We start from the raw sequence: 19,139 nt of genomic DNA on the forward strand, positions 1-19,139 counted from the left end.
AAATAAAAAAATATATGTTATGCACGATTTTATAAAGTGATAAGAATGTAAAACGTTGAAGGAAGTGAAGTGATTGTGACTAATTCGTTAATGATGGCGATGTCGTGAGGGTGATGGTCCCAGTGGGAGCCCGACGATCGTGTTTCCATTATTACGAATATGAGGATATGAGGATATGAGGTTTGAGGTAAGAATGGGAATTTTGTGAGGGGAGAAGGCCCCAAATGGAGCCCATTTATGGGAGAAGGCCCCAGAGGGAGCCCGACGCTCGTATTTCTATTCGATCATGATAGACCAGGGCCCAATTGACCAGTGAGAGTGTTGCTGGTGTCCTCCGCCGCCCAGTACTGTGGTTACATGTAGATGGATCCATCGACTTTTGAGGTTTGAGGAAAGTCACAATTAACGATCTGAATTCAAAAAAAGGAAAAGGAAAAATGTTTATGATCATGTTAAAAAGGTTTTATGTCATGTCATGTTGAGGAAAAAGAAAAAGGTTAAGGTTTATGTTATGCATGTCATGAAAATGTTTATGCTTAAGGTTGATGCATCATTATGAAAATGTTTTTATTTAAAGTTCATGTATCATAAAAAGGTTTACGAAAATGTTCATGATTGAAGTTATTACGAATATGAGGAATATGAGGATATGAGGTTTGAGGTAAAATGGGAATATCGTGAGGGGAGAAGGCCCCAAAGGGAGCCCATTTATGGAAGAAGGCCCCAGAGGGAGCCCGTCGCTCGTATTTCTATTCGATCATGATAGACCAGGGCCCAATTGACCAGTGAGAGTGTTGCTGGTGTTCTCCGCCGCCCAGTACTGTGGTTACATGTAGATGGATCCATCGACTTTTGAGGTTTGAGGAAAGTCACAATTAACGATCTGAATTCAACAAAGGAAAAGGAAAAATGTTTATGATTATGTTAAAAAGGTTTTATGTCATGTCATGTTGAGGAAAAAGAAAAATGTTAAGGTTTATGTTATGCATGTCATGAAAATGTTTATGCTTAAGGTTGATGCATCATTATGAAAATGTTTTTATTTAAAGTTCATGTATCATAAAAAGGTTTACGAAAATGTTCATGATTGAAGTTTATGCATCTTAATGAAAACGATATTTTAAGTACAAATATTTTTCACTGTTATATGTTGACTGTATTACGTATTACTTGTTACCAAGATTATGGTGTGTTGAGTCTTTAGACTCACTAGGTGTGATGGATGCAGGTGAGGTTGAGGGTGGGTTTGACGGATGATTTGACTGGACTGAAGGCGAACACAACCCGAGGACCAGCGCTTCTACTTTTTCCGCATTATGATTTATGACTCATGATTTATGTTAAAGATTTTAAGACCATTTATTTATGCGTTTTGGAGAGATTTTTGAGAGGTTTAGTATGGGCTATACTTTTCAAATATTATTGTTTTTTAGGTTTGGTAAACCAGTTGACGATTTTATTTTTATGACTATTTCACTTGATTTTTAAAATGCTAGTTGGATGATGTTTTATTTTAAAGGGTAAAATATTTGAGGTTTATGTATTGGCCGAAAATTGAGAGTTATATAAAAAAAAAATTAGTACTTTTAAAGCAATAAAAAGGGCGAGATGTTTCAATTCCGGACTTAGACGTAGAACTAGTAGTTTATCACCGGTTATGTGATTGAGATGACACTAGTTTGTTTATGATTGTACTTTGAACAGATTTTGTACTTTAGATCATGATGTAGATATTGCACGGATCGTGTATTTAAATAAAATAGAATATAACTTGTTGTATAGATTTGTACACTTGTTTATACAGGGCTCAATTTAAAAAAAATAAAATTTAGACCCAGTTTAATTAATTGATCCAATTATTCCCAAAGAACGATTAAGAAGATGATTAGCGTCCGGGTCCCAACAATTATGTTTCGGTATTTTATTATTTTGGCGGTATATAAAAAATTTAGAAATGCGTCTTATGGATGTTGTCACAACTTACTTATACCGATCATTCGATATATATATGAAAATCCCTGAAGGATTTAAGATACCTGAAGCACAAAGTTCAAAACCCAGAGAATATTATTATGTGAAATTGCAAAGATCATTATATGGGTTAAAACAATCCGACCGAATGTGGTATAATCGGCTAAGTGAACACTTAATGAAAAAGTGATATATAAACAATTCAATATGCCCTTGTGTTTTCATTAAGAACCTTGTGTTTTCATTAAGAAAACAACATCCAGATGCGTAATTATTGATGTATATGTTGATGATTTAAACATCATTGGAACGAATAAGAAAATTCAAGAAGTTGTGTCGTACTTGAAGGAAGAATTTGAAATGAAGGACCTTGGAAAAACAAAATATTGTTTGAGTTTAAAAATTGAACAAAAAGAATGTGGAATATTTGTTCACAGTCAAATTATACAGAAAATATTCTTAAACGTTTTATTATGGATAAATCAAATATTTTAAGTACTCCAACAGTTATTAGATCATTAAACATAGAAAATGATCCATTTCGTCCATGTGAAGATGATGAAGTTATTCTTGGTCTAGAAGTACCATATCTAAGTGCTATTGGTGCCCTTATATATCTTGCAAATTGCACAAGACCTTATATATCTTTTGCTGTAAATTTATTGACAAGATTTAGCTCATATCTAACAAAAAAGACACTGGAACGGAATTAAATATATATTCTGTTATCTACGAAGAACGACATACTTGGGACTTTTGTATTCAAAAGATACCAATCAACGCATAATTGGTTACGCTCATGCTGGGTATTTATCTGATCTACAGAAGGCACGTTTCCAAACCATATAAGTATATACTCGTGGAGGCACTGCAATTTCGTGGCGGTCACAGAAATAAACACTTGTAACAACTTCATCAAATCACGTTGAAATTATTGCACTATATGAAGCAAGCTGTGAATGTGCGTGGCTAAAATCAATGACCGAACATATCTAAATCTCATGCGGATTATACTTCGACAAGAAGCGTGTGATACTATATGAAGATAATGCTGCATGTGTTGCTCAAATGAAAGAAGGATCATATATAAAAAGCGACATAATTAAACATATTCCCCCTAAGTTATTCGCATTCACCCAAGAGCTTGAGAAAAATAAAGATATTGATATTCGTTATATTCAATCAAGTGAAAACTCATCAGATCTCTTCACAAAAATACTTTTTAAGAGATTATTCAGAAATCATATATATAACATTGGGATGCGCAATCTACGAAATTTGTGAAGAATCATTCGTGTTAACATGAGGGGGAGTTTACGTGGCAGTACTAATTTTTTCCTTACAATGATTTTTATCCTAATAGGTTTTTCCTAGTAAGGTTTTTAACGAGACAGTATAAAAACACGTAATGAAGATAATCATTGTATCATGATTATCATCACAAGGGGGAGCGTTGAAAATAAATAATTGAAATTATTGAATGTTGAAAATAAGAGTTGTAAATATTGAAAATTAGTATTTGATGATGTATGTAATGATATATTTATTTTTGGATTATTTCCAAGAATTATACAAATATGTCTCTCAATTTGTGAAGAAGAACACAATTAAGTAGACAAAATTTTATAAAGTGTGTAGTTTAATATATTTTGAGAGTTTGAGATTTTTACTTTTTAATAATAAATTTTTACTTTTAACAAGATGATAACTATATATTCTTGTCAAACATTTCCCAACACTTGACATCATTTTTAATGTAAAAAAGTTTGTAGTATAATATATTTTGAGAGTTTGAGATTTTTACTTTTTTATTATAAATTTTTTACATTGAACAAGATGATAATTATATATTCTTGTCAAACATTTCCCAACACTTGATATCATTTTTAATGTAACAAAACGTACAAAAAATGAAAAACAATAGGAAGACTAAAGTTGTCTTAGAAAATTGTATAAAAAATTCTAGAATTACAATATTGTCATGAGTTTTGAACACGCAATATCGTCCTAACCTTGAGATTTTGGTCATCAGCCACCAAAAAAAAATAACCATTTTAATAATTTCGTGTTAAGATAGATCAATTTTATGATCATGAGTGAGGTAAGCAAAATGAGACATTGATTTTAGTTCCAAAATTGAAGATTTATTGCTAGTTAAAAATTACATAATTATAAGCTGCCATGCATATATTACACAGACTATTTAGTGCTGTTAGGAAAATTGGAGCAAACACACATATAAAATCTGCTCACTCTGTCTCCCTCCTAACTAAACTAACTTTATGTTATATATTATCATACATGCATGTTATAATGCATCTTTATTCTTATCGGATCCGATCGCCAGTTAGACCCACAAAGCGCCAGCCTTTTTGAGCATGGGCTTTAGGGTCCTCTTGAGGTGAAGACTCATGACCTCATCCGCTCCTCCCACCAGTTCGCCGCCGATGAACACTGCGGGCGCGGTGGGGTTGCAACCGAGCGTTGAGAGCGCTTGCTCGATCTCCGAACCCATCGGGATCTTGTCGAGCTCGTGAACAGTGAGGTTGACTCCGAAATCACTAAAGAGCGTCCAGATCGTGTGGCTCATACAACACGAGCTCTTGCTGAAGATCACCACCGGTTTTTCAGCTGCCATCTTGCGTACTGCCTCCATTGAGATGACGAAAATATTGTAGTTTGGGTGCTTTGTTTGTTGCTGATATAAGAGTTGGTTTTGGTGTGAGAATAATGAGGAGTGCATGGGACTATTTATATAGAAAATCTCGAGGGGGGACCCTTTTTAAAAATTGGATGAAACCAAGAAATGCTAATTAAAAATCAGGACACTTGAAATATATATAATATTTTATTCATTGTTCTTGGAAAAATTTATTAAGTTATAAAATCTTATATTATTAAGTGGTTCATATGACTATAATTAAAATATTTAATATCAACAAACTTTATGTTATGTACTGAACATATATTTGTAAAAAATTTTGATGCTAAAATTATATTTTGATAAATTAAATTAATCATATTTTGGTTATTTTGATAATGTTATCATGTTTTGAAATTCAAAATATTTAATTATGATAAATTATAATTTAAATTTAAACTTATTCGATAATGGTACGGAGTTTTCAATAAATATTGATTTTTGGGTCCCTAAACATACATACCAAAAGTTACGCAACACCATAAATCATGAGGTTTGAAGTGCTTAAAAGACTCTCAACAATAAGAAGAAATCTAAGAGGTGTTTAAGGTGTTCTTCATATTCAATGGATGAAGGTAATATTCGATTCATTTTTCGTATTCAGTATTATGTTAATTAATTTAAACATAAATAAATTCTAATATTTGATATCGGAACAGTTTTACCTCCACCTTAATATGATCGAAGAATATTTTTTTAAAAAAAATACAATTTTTTAATTTTTGTGTAATTTTTTAAATTTAACCAAAATATGACAAAAAACCCACATAGGGGCGACCAACTTAAGCCACCGGCCAGATATCGAAGTCGGCGTTATGGCCGGAAAATCACGCATTTAACCTGAGCGTTTTTAAGGTATGTTTTTGGCGGATTTTAGACCGATCTATGACCATTTAGGAAATGGATGTGGAGGAGAAAAGTAGATCAAGAAGTCCCCGTCATCATGGAACTAAGATCCAACCGTATACCGTTGTGGAATGGTCGGAATTTGAAGAAACCGGTCGCTGCTTCTGCACGATTCTAAGGACATTTTGTCAAATTTCGACCGATATCACGACGGTAGGGTAACAGGGACTGACTGGAAGTGGTCAACCATCCCTGGATGTTGGTCGACAGTTGATGATTTCGTTGGAGAAGGTGGCGGCGTTAAAGATAGGATTTGAGTAAGGTTAGGGTTCTAATTTTTGAAAACTAGGAATTTTTTTAATAAATTGAGTATTTTAAAATTTTAGGAATTGTTTCGCTAGTATAATATTTTAAAATTTTAAATTTTTGACAATTTTGAAATATTATCTCTGCAAAATTATCGATAATTTTCATGTTTAAAATCATGAATAATTTGCACGTTTAAATTATTTGAATAAAATATGTCAAATATTGTGATTTATTTCTTTATCTGGCATGCGAGTGAAACTTATGTAAAATATTTTTAAGCAAATAAGGAACTTGTTCATATTAAATTATATTTGAGTCCATAATTTTTGTGAAAAAATTAAACTAAAATTTTGCTTCATAAAGATAAATAATATTAATAATGAAGTAATAATTATTATAAATACACATGAAAACATGATGCCGGGTGTAGAAACTATGACAGTATTAATTTTAATGATAACAAAACTTGTTATAGTGTTTCTAACATATTTACTCAAGCGTGAAGTTGCTAATTCAAGTTTGAAGCTGAAACTCAAATTTATCCAAACTAAAAACCTGACGAATTGCAATGTTTCAATGATATCTCATAACTCAGTGATGCAAATCACCAGCCGTTAAAATGATTAAACAGAAAGCTCAATTTGGGACAAGTCGTATTTGATGACTGTTGGGCTGAATCAGATGTTATCTAGGCAAACTGATGGTCGTAAAGCTCATCAGTTTGGCTGATCATCAATGATCAGTTATGCATGAACAATTATTGTATTTTGATCAGTCTGATTAGCTTGGTTATCCAAATTATGGTCAGCCTGACAATTTTATATACATCAATCCAAATGTTGTTAATCGATACTTGTTTTTTCTCGAATGCGCTAGTCAGTCTCTTTGGAATAGTTGTGAATTATTAGTAGATTTTTTTTTTATTAGTCATTTTTTTGATGTGCAATAGGACAGGAAAAAAAAGAGGGGCATGACACGATAAGGAATCTCTGCATATATACGGAGGAAATGGAGATATGTCCTTTGTACGGTTGGCCTTTCATTTATCCTCTCATATTATAAAGATTTGATGATCAATCAACATTATTGTTTGGGATAACAATATTCCCACATTTTGATAGATTTTTGTTATTAATAATGTTCCATTGAACGATCAATAAAAGATACATATATATTAGTAAGATAATGATTCAATATATGCAAATATTGGGAATATTTGATTTGATATCTTTTGAGAATGGTCAATTTTAAACAATGTTCTGCATTTTATATTGTCTACAAGCCGCCTATCTTTATTCTGAATGTGATTTTATGCCCAACAAAATAGTTACAATTAGTGTAGTAATAATAATAAAAAAATTTATTTGGCTCACCACTTTTAGTTTGAAAGTTTTAAACCATAACTATCGTAATTAATCCGCCGAACGAGCTGTAATGAAAAACAAATATTTTAAACAATATAACAGTCTAACTACAATACGTTTTGATCATTTTCTACGATAGTAATTAATAGGGATGTATCTTACGCGGGGAGGACAAGGCTGTGCATCCGCCCGCCAAATATTTTTTACGATTTAGTAATTTTATCGGCATAATTTTATTCCTTGTCATTAAAAAGATGTTCGAGAGGTCATACAAACTTATTTGAATATTTTTTGTATCATATTTGAGAAATTATTTTGGTTTCAGACAATTTAATCTTAAAGTGATCTATTTCACTTATTATTTAATTGTTAGGAACACAGATTATAAATTATGAAGGGTACTTGTAATGTTAGAAAGTTCGATGCTGAAATCGGTCCATTAACTTTCTAGTGTAACTTTCGAAAAGGCATCTAGTGAGCTGGAGAAGGAATTTAAATTTATCCAATAGGAGGATATAATTTTGTGATAAAATCAAGTTCTAAAACTTGATTCATCATATTATCACTTGACAAAAACTTATGTAAGACGGTCTCACGGGTCGTATTTGTGAGACAGATCTCTTATTTGAGTTATCCATGAAAAGTATTAATTTTTATGCTAAGAGTATTATTTTTTATTTTGAATATCAGTAGAATTGATCCGTCTCACGTATAAAGATTCGTGAAACCGTCTGACAAGAAACTTACTCTTATAACTTTTAACAATTATTTGTTTATCGCACGCCAGTAATTATATCTTTCCACAATCAGTACAACCGAAATATTATGTAATAAGACAAGAAAATGATTTATATTCATTACGTTAAAAAAAGATTCATATTTATCATTAATCTTTATTTACTGCACCACGTCCCATGATGGATCTTGCAAAATTTGTATTTTTTTGTCTTTTTGTTATTTTTATCTTCCGCGTGGTTAAATTTCAGTTTTAATCTTTCATTTTTGTTTTTTTTTGACAATTTTTGTTCTTTTTCCAATATGATGCTGATATGACACCAATATGCAGCACTGACATGTGTAGTGCCATATCAACGGTCCTGATGTGAAATGACTAAAATTTCTAAAATCCGAAAGATACAAGACTAAATCTGAAATTTGATAACACAGAAGGCGAAACAAAATACTTGACAAATATTGCAATTTTCCCACATCTGTAAGATATATATATCATTTTGTGCTTGCCTCCATGGTAGTTTTCTATTTTTTTTAAAAAAGTACAGTAAATACAACTCTTTATCTTATAAGAATTATGTTTCAACCAATATTAATTTACGAATATTGCCTTTTGATCACGTGCACATATCGATGATCCCTGCATGGAAGTTCTTTTCTGGTCCACATCCCATAGAATTAAAGGAATAATAGCATAGCTGAAGCCATGGCGGAGCCAGAATTATGACTTCGCCCGGTCTAAAATTTTAAACTCTATAATTTTTTAATATATTAAATTGATCTACCCGAACTAATATTATATTATTCCAAAATTATATAAAATTTACGTATAATTTTTTTTTAAAAAATTGGGCCACCCGAGGTAAAGCCCGGGTATAAGAGCCTTTGGCTCCACCCCTGGCTGAAGCCAAGAAAGTGCTCTACGTAAGGTCATATTACATAATCGGCCCTAAAACATCCCAAAGGCCGATTTCTAGAATGACATCAGTGAAAATTCTAACATTTCCTTCGCAATTACGATATATAATCGTTGTATACGTTCTTGCTCGATCCATCGTTTAAAATGGCGAATAAAACGTGGTTAATTGGATATAATGAATAATGCAAAAGACAAATCAAATCAGAAAGGAGATTCTTGAAACTAATTGTGAAGAGAATGTCAACTTTGGTAGTATACGTAGAGAATGGAGCATTGGGAGGTTTCTGGCGTTCGAATATCAGTGCTTCACAATGTTGCTGAGGTATAAAGAAATATTTCTACAAGTCGCTACATATTATTCCTTGTGATAGAGAAGAAAAATACGGATAAGATTTTGCTAAAAAGAAATAAAATTTTTCTCTTTGCAATTTTGGAGTTTAAAGTCGTCAATTTATGTCCGAGTCTTATATTTTTCAATTCTTTCAATTTTAGTCTTTTTTTTCCGCTTGACTGTTAATTTATTATTTAAATTGAGAAAAAATAGCATACTAAGATTTAAATTTGATAATATAAAATAGTGGTATTTGTTGGAGTAGATGCCCTGCAAACCAACGGTTGGCTAGGGAATTTATTGACTCAAGTGAAATAAACAATCTTTATTTTAATATAATTTAACTTTTTATGGTCTTGTTATACTTTATCTGTATACCCATGCAAACAACATAGATAAAGTCCTTGATTATGTTTTAATACAAATGAATCGTAATTCGATGTTGAAACTCATTTGTAAACACTGCATATTCTAAATTCGTTCCTAGTCGATTCAGCCGCCTAAAACATGGATAAAGGTTGCTTGAGCTCGAGGCTAGCATATATGATGTTGTGTACTGCGTTTCTTGGTAAGGGCATGGAGATGTCCAAACATACAGATGGGTAGTCATATGATGATTATACCGAACAACCCTCCCTCGGACTTTCCAAGTGGTTATCATTCATCGAGAGAATAAGTCCGTGGTTATGATTGTACACCATTAGTCCTTACGACCCGGGACAACACTGAGGCTCTATATGCTAGGGCTGTGCTTTGACTCGTTTACCGGCTCCAAGAGAGTCATCAGGTGGCGAGGTTGGGTACAGTTGCGACACATATAGGAGCCAGTGCGTTGTAGTCGGGGATTCACCGCTCACCTACGGGTGTGGATATCCTGTGTGATCTGATGAAATAATAGTGCATGGAATCTCTGGTCAGAGTATGAGATTTAAGTTGGAGAAGGAGTTCTCCAATAGTACACGCGATGCCACTATTATATGTGTCACATAGTTATCGAATTAATATGCAACCCTCGATGAACCAATGGTTGCAGATTCGATCGGGATATATGAGATGAAGGGACCGTACTGTACGTTAATCATAATCGACTGGTTCTTGCAGGCACTATCAGTGATACCTAAGGGATCATGGGGCGATGCTACTAGACGCTCTTACCATGATCCGATGTGTTCAATCAGAAATGAGTTCTGACATTCTTAATCAAGGTGTTGATGAAAAGAATGGGGCTAACTAGGGTAAGCCCGAATAAAAATAAATATTATTCTGAATCACAAAGAGTTGTGAACCCACGGCTAGTTGTATCCCTGAACTATTGAGGGTAACACAAGCACTGGATCGTTTGTTCCCGTTGAGAGAATAAGTTCAAGGAGTTGAATTTATATTATGATATAGTAAATTCAAGGTGTTGAATTTATGATAATTAAATTTTAAGAAAATAAATTCAAGGAGTTGAATTTATGAGATAGTAAATTCAAGAAGTTGAATTTATGAAATTTGGAGAGAATAAATTCAAGGAGTTGAATTTATAAAATTTGAGGATTTAATTTATTAAACTCAAAAGTTGAGTTTATTAAATATTAAATTTTGGAGGTGGTAAATTCAAGGAGTTGAATTTGTAATATTAAATTCAAATGTTGAATTTATAATATATTTAATTTATTAAGCTCAAAAGTTGAGTTTATAAAATATTAAATTAAATATGATGGGAGAGTATGTTTAATGGGCTTGTATGAGTACAAGTCCAACATATTAAATAATTAAAGTTATTAATGGACTTTGATTAATTAATTAAACTAGTTGGGCTAGCCCAATTAATTAATCAAGCCAATTAATGTTAATTATAAAATTTAGGTCAAGACTATTGTTTTTAAGGAAACAAAATTGACCTAGCCTCCATTACGCCAATTGTGATTCACGAGAGTTGCATCAATAATTACTCCAAATATTTAGTTTACTTAATTAATGACATTAATTAAGTAAATCATGATTAAAGAAATATTAAGATTTCTTTATTCCAATTTGTATAGATTTTCGAGACATTCTCTCCTAGGCTTTGAAAAGAAAAGTTTCGGCTATTCCAAAAGCTCTCGAAAATCTTTTCTCAAAAACAAGGAAAAATTCGGCTTATAGTGTTGAGTCGATTTCTTCTTCGTGTTCCATCTCTACGCAAAAGTTCTTCTAAATTTCTAGTGCAATTTAGAAGAGGAACAAATATTCCAGTCGTGGACCATATTAGGAGATCGAAGAATATTCGTAGGGATTTACAACAAAAGATACGTCCGCTAATATCGGTGTAGTTGGACCCAAGTGTGATTTAATCACTAAAGGTATAAAATTCTAACGCCCTATGAATGTTTGATTCAATTAAATCATACGAGTGCCCAAAACAAAACATATTTTGATTGTCAAAATAAAATAAAAATTTTAAACTTTCGCTGCGTTTGGGGCACGAGAAAACCGAGATCCAACAGTATTGAACTGCGGTTTTGATTGATTTTATATTAAAATTTCGAAACAAACGATATTTTTATTGGTATTTCATAATTTCAAACCAAACCATAAATATTAAAAACCAAACCAAGAATTTAGATTTTCTTAGATTTGGTCCGGAGAGGATCAGATAATCAATTTTAAGTTTCGAGTTTTATAGCAAATCGGTGTACGAGGTATGTATTTGAAAAAGTAACAACTGAGATTATATAGAAGTAGAATGAAATCATATTTGATTATAAACTAGAATGATTATAAATAAAATATAATAAATAAAAGTATTTATGCATAGTACATATGTGGGGACCCGGACGCTAATCAAGTTCATAATCGTCATTGGGACCATTTAATCAATTATAATAAATAGGGTCTAATTTTTTTTTAAATGCGGAACGTTATGGAAATCATATTAGTATACATATCAGTATAACATGAGGTACAAGTCCTGTACAACATACATTCAATACAGACGAAAGTTCAACAACTAGCTATCAAGTGTTCAAACCCTATCAACAGCAACGTCAAAGTCCGTGGTCTCCACTCTATTCATGATCTCTCGTCATCTCCTCGACCCTGATCCTGTCCCACCTGTTGTCATGAACACATACAAACACGACAACAGCCGGATAATTCCGGTGAGAATATATTCCCAGTATAAATCAATGAACATGCAATCATATGATAAACATAAAAGCATGGACAGATAACAGCAATATGTATCAAAATCTGAAACATAATCAATATAAAACTGTCGACAATGCTCGTGACTCCACGACTCAGACTAGACTCAATCCTAGTCTAGGGATCCCGGTTTCCAGACGTTGGTATTCCTATATCGACCAACAGTAATAGAAGAAACTCCGATTCTATCCACGTCGATATAACCAAACATCTAGTGTCTTGACCTATCCGTCACAGACTGTGGCACTATCGCCCATACACTATCTTGTGACATCGTGCAATGTGCCCGTGGCGATCCCACCACTATCAGGCACTTCTGTCGCAAGATCACTCGACTAATACATGCTTTCTATACATCCATAGAACAAGCATATCAAGTCAAAGCAATGAACATAATAATAAGAAGTATGTGATTTAGGGAAACTCAAGTATATCCTACTTGAGTTGATCTCCCAGTACCACATTGACTTATACCTTTCTTTCGTTGAAGTTCTGACGACGTTCAAGTCTGGAATTCAAAGTCTGTCAATCCCTCAATCTGGCCATGACAATATCAATAATATCATATCAATATACTGCTCAAATCAATACCAATCTTATCAATCTGGATTCAACTCAAAATCAACGGCATAACGGAACGATCTCGACATCCCTGTCAATACCACATCAACATATATCAATTACAATCTATAACTCATATCCAATACAATCTGTAATCAATCCATAATACAAATCTGTCCGATTTCAAATCAATATAATCAGAAAATCATAACAATTCCATAATCAGTCTGTTTTTCAATCTGACTTCGATTCTACGATGTTTAACATATTCAGAACACCATATATGAATCATATCAAATTCCTACAACATCATATTTTCAAATGATAACAGAACTCAATAAAACTTACGTCCGGTTGTAGCTGTCGACGAGAGGAGTACAATACTGTGTCCGGATTCAAATTCTGATAGACGGTTCTTTAAAAATCACAATTAAAAGCAAAATGAAAATTTATGAATTCTCTGTATTCTTTCTCGTTTCCCTTGGCTGAAGAATGGAGGAGAATTGAACTTTATATATCAAGTTGCATGACAAGTGTCCCACTCAAGTCCCAAAATTGCACTTTAGCCTCTGAATTCTTCACTATTTGCAATTTGGTCCTCAAAACTCTTTTTAATTCCATTTCAATCCTAATTAATTACAAAAATCGTGGAATTTAATTCATCATTCCAAAATTCGTAAATTAAATAATCTTGGATTAAAATGATATAATCTCGGGCCTTACAATTCTCCCCCTCTGCGACATGATTTCGTCCTCGAAATCTCAAGCAATCATATCACATGTAATCAAATAAAAAATAACTGAAACTAAAATAGTAAACTCACATCAGTGGAATAACTCTGGGAATTCCTGTCTCATATCTGATTCAGTCTCCCAAGTAGCTTCTTCAATGCCATGACGAGTCCACTGGACTTTCACAAGTGGGATGGTCTTCGTTCTGAGTTGCTTTTCTTTACGATCAATAATCTGAATCGGTCTCTCAATATAACTCAGAGACTCATCAAGCTCAGACTCGTCTGGCTGGATAATATGGGAATCATCGGGGAGATATTTCAGTAACATAGATACATGAAAGACATCATGTATTCCAGATAGAGAAGGCGGTAATGCAAGTCGATAGGCACGATCTCCTATCTTCTCAAGAATCTCATACGGCCCAATATATCGTGGAGACAGCTTCCCTTTCTTGCCAAATCTGACAACTCCTCTGAAAGGTGAAATCTTTAGGAATACTCGGTCTCCAACCTCAAATACCAACGATCTTCGTCGAATATTGGCATAATTGGCCTGTCTGTCCTGAGCTGTCTTCATTCTCTTCTGAATCAGCTTTACCTTTTCTGTCATCTCTCTGATCATATCAGGTCCAATCTCAGGAACCTCAGAGATATCATCCCAATACAGAGGGGATCTGCACTTCTTTCCGTACAATGCTTCAAATGGAGCCATCTCAATACTTGTCTGATAGCTGTTGTTGTACGAAAATTCACAAAGTGGCAATGCATCTTGCCATCCAGTGCTAAAATCAAGCACTACAGCTCTCAGCATATCCTCCAATGTCTGGATCGTCCGCTCTGACTGTCCGTCAGTCTGTGGATGATATGCAGTACTCAGATGCAACTTCGTACCTAGAGCCTGCTATAAACTCTGCCAGAAGTACGAAGTGAACCGAGGATCACGGTCTGATACAATCGACTTCGGCACTCCGTGCAATCTGACCACCTCTCTAACATAAATCTCAGCCATCTGGTCATACCTATATATCATCTGGTACGGAATAAAATATGCTGATTTGGTCAATCTGTCAATCATGACCCAAATCGCATCACCACCTCAGGAGGATCTCGGTAACTGCGTCACAAAATCCATGGAAATGTGATCCCATTTCCATTCAGGAATCGATAAACTGTGCAGTAGACCTCCTGGTTTCTTTCTTTCAGCCTTTACCTGTTGGCAATTCAGACATTTTGACACAAATTCTATGACATCAGATTTCATTTGCTTCCACCAAAACTGTGTCTTCAAGTCATTATACATCTTTCTGCCACTAGGATGGATACTGAATCGACTGCTGTGCGCTTCAGTCAATATCTGCTGTTTCAACTCTGAAACATTCGGCACAACAAGACGATTATTCACATACAGTACATCCTCACGTACCTGAAACTCTGATTGATGACCTGATCTGACCATCTCAATCGATTTCTGAACTTTCTGATCAACTTTCTGAGCCGCTTTAATCTTCAAAATCAGCTCTGGTTCAGCTTGTATAGCATACAATCTCAACGGTCTACAATCTGTCTCAAATACCAATCCAGACAAACAGCAGTCTTCAATCAAATTCGAAACACCTATTGTCGATAAGGATAAAGCACATACCTTTCGACTCAATGCATCAGCTGCTGCATTGGACTTCCCCGGATAGTATTTGATTTCACAATCAAAGTCTTTCAGTAAATCCAGCCATCTTCGCTGTCTTATATTCAGTTCTGATTGTGAAAACAGATATTTCAAACTTTTGTGATCAGAATAAATTTCAAATTTCTCACCGTAGAGGTAGTGTCGCCATATCTTCAAAGCAAATACAATGGCTGCCAATTCAAGATCATGAATTGGGTAGCGAGTCTCGTGTGGCTTCAGCTGTCTCGAGCATAAGCAATCACATGCCCTCGCTGCATCAACACACAACCCAAACCTCTGTGAGAAGCGTCGCAATAAACAACAAATCCACCAGTACCTGAGGGGATAGTCAGTATCGGTGCACTGGTCAATCTTTTCTTCAATTCCAGAAAACTGGACTCACAGTCTTCTGACCACACAAACGGATCATTCTTCTGAGTTAACTGAGTAATCGGTTTGGCAATGCTCGAGAAATCTTTAATAAACCGACGGTAATATCCTGCCAAACCCATAAAACTGCGAATCTCTGGCACTGATGTCGGTCTCGGCCAAGAAATCACAGCCTCAACCTTGCTGGGATCAACTGATATACCATCTCTGGATATGATATGACCCATAAATACTACCTGTCTCAACCAGAACTCACATTTTGACAGTTTAGCATACAATTTCTCAGTTCTCAAAATTTTCAACACAGTTCTCAAATGTTCTGCATGCTCAATCATATTCTTCGAATAAATCAAAATATCATCAATAAAAATAATCACGAAATCATCGAGATATTTCTGAAATACACGGTTCATTAGACCCATAAACACAGCTGGCGCGTTGGTCAAACCAAATGGCATGACAATAAACTCATAGTGTCCATACCTGGTTCTGAACGCTGTCTTCGAGATATCAGAATTCCTGACTCTCAGCTGATGATATCCAGACCTCAGATCGATCTTGGAATAAATAGAAGAACCCTGCAACTGGTCAAACAAATCATCTATACGGGGCAATGGATATTTATTCTTTACCGTTGCTTTGTTCAGTTGCCGGTAATCAATGCAGAGTCTCATTGAACCGTCTTTCTTCCTCACAAACAACACGGGAGCACCTCAAGGAGATACACTCGGTCGGATGTATCCCTTGGCCAATAAATCCTCAACTGATCCTTCAACTCTTTCAGTTCAATCGGTGCCATTCTGTACGAAGCTCTAGAAATCGGAACTGTACCTGGCATCAACTCAATGCTGAAGTCTATCTCTCGAATCGGAGGCAATCCAGGAATCTCGTCTGGGAAGACATCAGCAAACTCACACACCACTGGCAGTCCGCCAATGATGGACTCGACTTCAGTAAATCAACTGAATAGACAAGGAATCCTTCCGCTCCTTTCTACAATAATCGAGTCATAGATAATACGGATATCAAAAGAATTCTGGCTCGAGAACCCTTACCGTAAAATTTCCACTCATCAGCCATCTCAGGTCTGAATCTTACAATCTTGTGGAAACAATCGACTGTAGCCCTGTACTTGGTCAACATATCGATACCGATAATACAATCAAAGTCCGATATCCCAAGCACAATACAATCTAACTCAATCTCATGTCCATCATACTGCAGTATACACGATCTAACAGACTTCACTGATATCAAACCTGTCCCCAAAGGAGAAGAGACAGATACTACAATAGGTAGGGACTCAACAGGTAATGCATGCATCAATGCAAATCTCTCAGAAATAAATGTATGTGATGCACCAGTATCAATCAATACATAAGCAGGGTAACCAGAAATAGAACAGTTACCTGCAACGACATCATCAGATGCATCCTGTGCCTGCTCCTCAATCAAAGCAAAAACTCTGGCATGCTGTCTCGGAGGCTGGCTCACTGTCTGGCTTCCTCCTGGCCTCTGCTGTGACTGGGTAGACGGTGCTGGCTGGAAAGAATGGACAGCAGATGGTCGTCTCCCGGTCTGAGCCACTGATCCAGATGACTCTGTTGCTTGGGATCCCTGTGCACCTCTCTGGGGACATACTCGGGCAAAATGTCCCTGCTGTCGACATATACGACAAGAGCCAAACACTCCTCTGCACTGCTCTGTGGAATGCTTCCCTCCACAAGTGCTGCAATATGGTCCTGTATAACTTTGGCTCTGACCAGTCTGTCTCGAGCCACTGGAACTGGAAGAACTGCTGCCAGACTTCTTAAACTGTCTTCCTCTGGCTTTCAAATAGTCCTTCTTTCCACCACTGCTGCTACCACTCTCGAATCTGGGAGGGGGTTGCTGTGGTATCGGTGCTGGGGCAACATATGAAGCTTCTCTTTGTCTCATCAGACCAGCTTCTGCTCCCTTTGCTCTGTTCAGGGGGTCAGCAAAGTTGTTTGGTCGCCCGGTGTTCACCAATGTAAATATCTCCGGCTTCAAACCATTGATGAACTGATCAGCCACCGCTTCTTCATTCTCGGCCACATGTGGAGCAAATCTCAGTAGTGTAGAGAATTTAGACACATATTCCTCAATGTTCAACTGCCCTTGTCTCAGATTCGCAAACTCAGCACCTTTATCCTTTCTGTATGACACAGGGAAAAATCTCTGATAAAATTCAGTTCTAAACACATTTCAGGTAATAGTCGTACCTCGATGCTCCAATGCCCGCTTTGTTGTAATCCACCAGTTCTTTGCCACATCATTCAACTGGTGCCCTATCAGTTTCACTCTTCTCTCATCAGTGTAATCCAAGGACTCAAACAACATCTCAATATCATCCAGCCAACTCTCACAATCCACTGCTGTCTCAGTACCCTTCAGTGTATGTAGAACCCGTAACTTAGACTACGTATAAGCCATGCATAATTCTAGTATTTTAAAGTAAATTGATTTTATTTCATGAGTACTTAAAGTGCCTTTCTGTAAAGTTAATTATTTTATTTCAGTAGTTTAAATTTTATTCTTTCAGTTATTTCAGTGAGGCCGGACTGGAGTTGGAGTTTAGAGAAAAAATTTAAGATTCAGAAAATATTTTCAGAATTTATTTTAGCTAGCAAATAAGTTCATTTAAGTTAAAAAGGAGGTTTGAGAATTTAATTTAATTACTTGAGGTGAGTAGAAAATAAATTTATTTAAGTTCCTTAATTAAGGGTTAGTTCACTAAATTAATTAAAAGATAGGTGAGGCTTTTAAGGGTTATAAATTTAGTAAATAAGCAATATTTTTTCCCTCCATTTAAATGGTAAAATTCGGCCACCCTTAGTTGCTAGAACATTCCTTGCCAACACATCACCTTTGACCCTTTCTTTGTATTTAATTAGTAGGATAATTCTTTGATTTTTGGAGCACCATTTAATTAATAATCAACCTTATCCTAGCCTTTTTGTGCATGGTAGAATCGGCCACACCTCATCCTTAATCCCTCCAACCAATATTTGATAGCAACAAAAATTCAAATTTCAAAATGAGGGAGACTTGGTCTTGATTTGTCCCTTATATTTTGCACCCATCTCCCTCACTTCCCTAACCATTTTCCCATCTCCCTAATCTCGAAAATCAGAGCCATTTCAGAGTAGAAACCCGTGGGTTGCATAGCTAGACACAAGAGGAAAAATTCAGTAGCAAGCTAGGTAGCAAAGCGCTCCACTCCTCCGCGCCGAATCGTTTCATTCTTTCGTTTTCTTTCGAAACGAAACCAAGGCATGTATATATATTTCATTGCTCTTCAATCAAGTCATATTATCATTTCAAAACATCACATGTACATAGATTTGAAAGGGAAATCCGAAATACATGACAAAACATTTTGAAACCATGATGCAGATTTTCGGATTTCTCCCTTGTGCTCTCACG

At 35.1% G+C, this 19,139-nt stretch overlaps 1 protein-coding gene across 1 annotated transcript; it reads right to left on the reverse strand.

The window, feature by feature from the left end:
• Positions 1–4,093: 4,093 nt before the first annotated feature.
• On the reverse strand, positions 4,094–4,707 carry LOC142556459 (monothiol glutaredoxin-S5-like). Its single transcript, XM_075667923.1, has one exon. It carries the CDS (start codon positions 4,625–4,627, stop codon positions 4,319–4,321), a length of 309 nt encoding a protein of 102 aa, XP_075524038.1. The 5' UTR covers positions 4,628–4,707; the 3' UTR covers positions 4,094–4,318.
• Positions 4,708–19,139: the final 14,432 nt, after the last annotated feature.

The sequence above is a fragment of the Primulina tabacum genome, chromosome 9 (genome assembly GCF_025594145.1).
Source record: "Primulina tabacum isolate GXHZ01 chromosome 9, ASM2559414v2, whole genome shotgun sequence".
In the NCBI taxonomy this organism is placed as follows: Eukaryota; Viridiplantae; Streptophyta; class Magnoliopsida; order Lamiales; family Gesneriaceae; genus Primulina; species Primulina tabacum.

Coding starts and splice junctions, on each gene's coding strand:
- LOC142556459 (XM_075667923.1), bottom strand. CDS start 4,627: ATGGAGGCAGTACGCAAGATGGCAGCTGAAAAACCGGTGGTGATCTTC.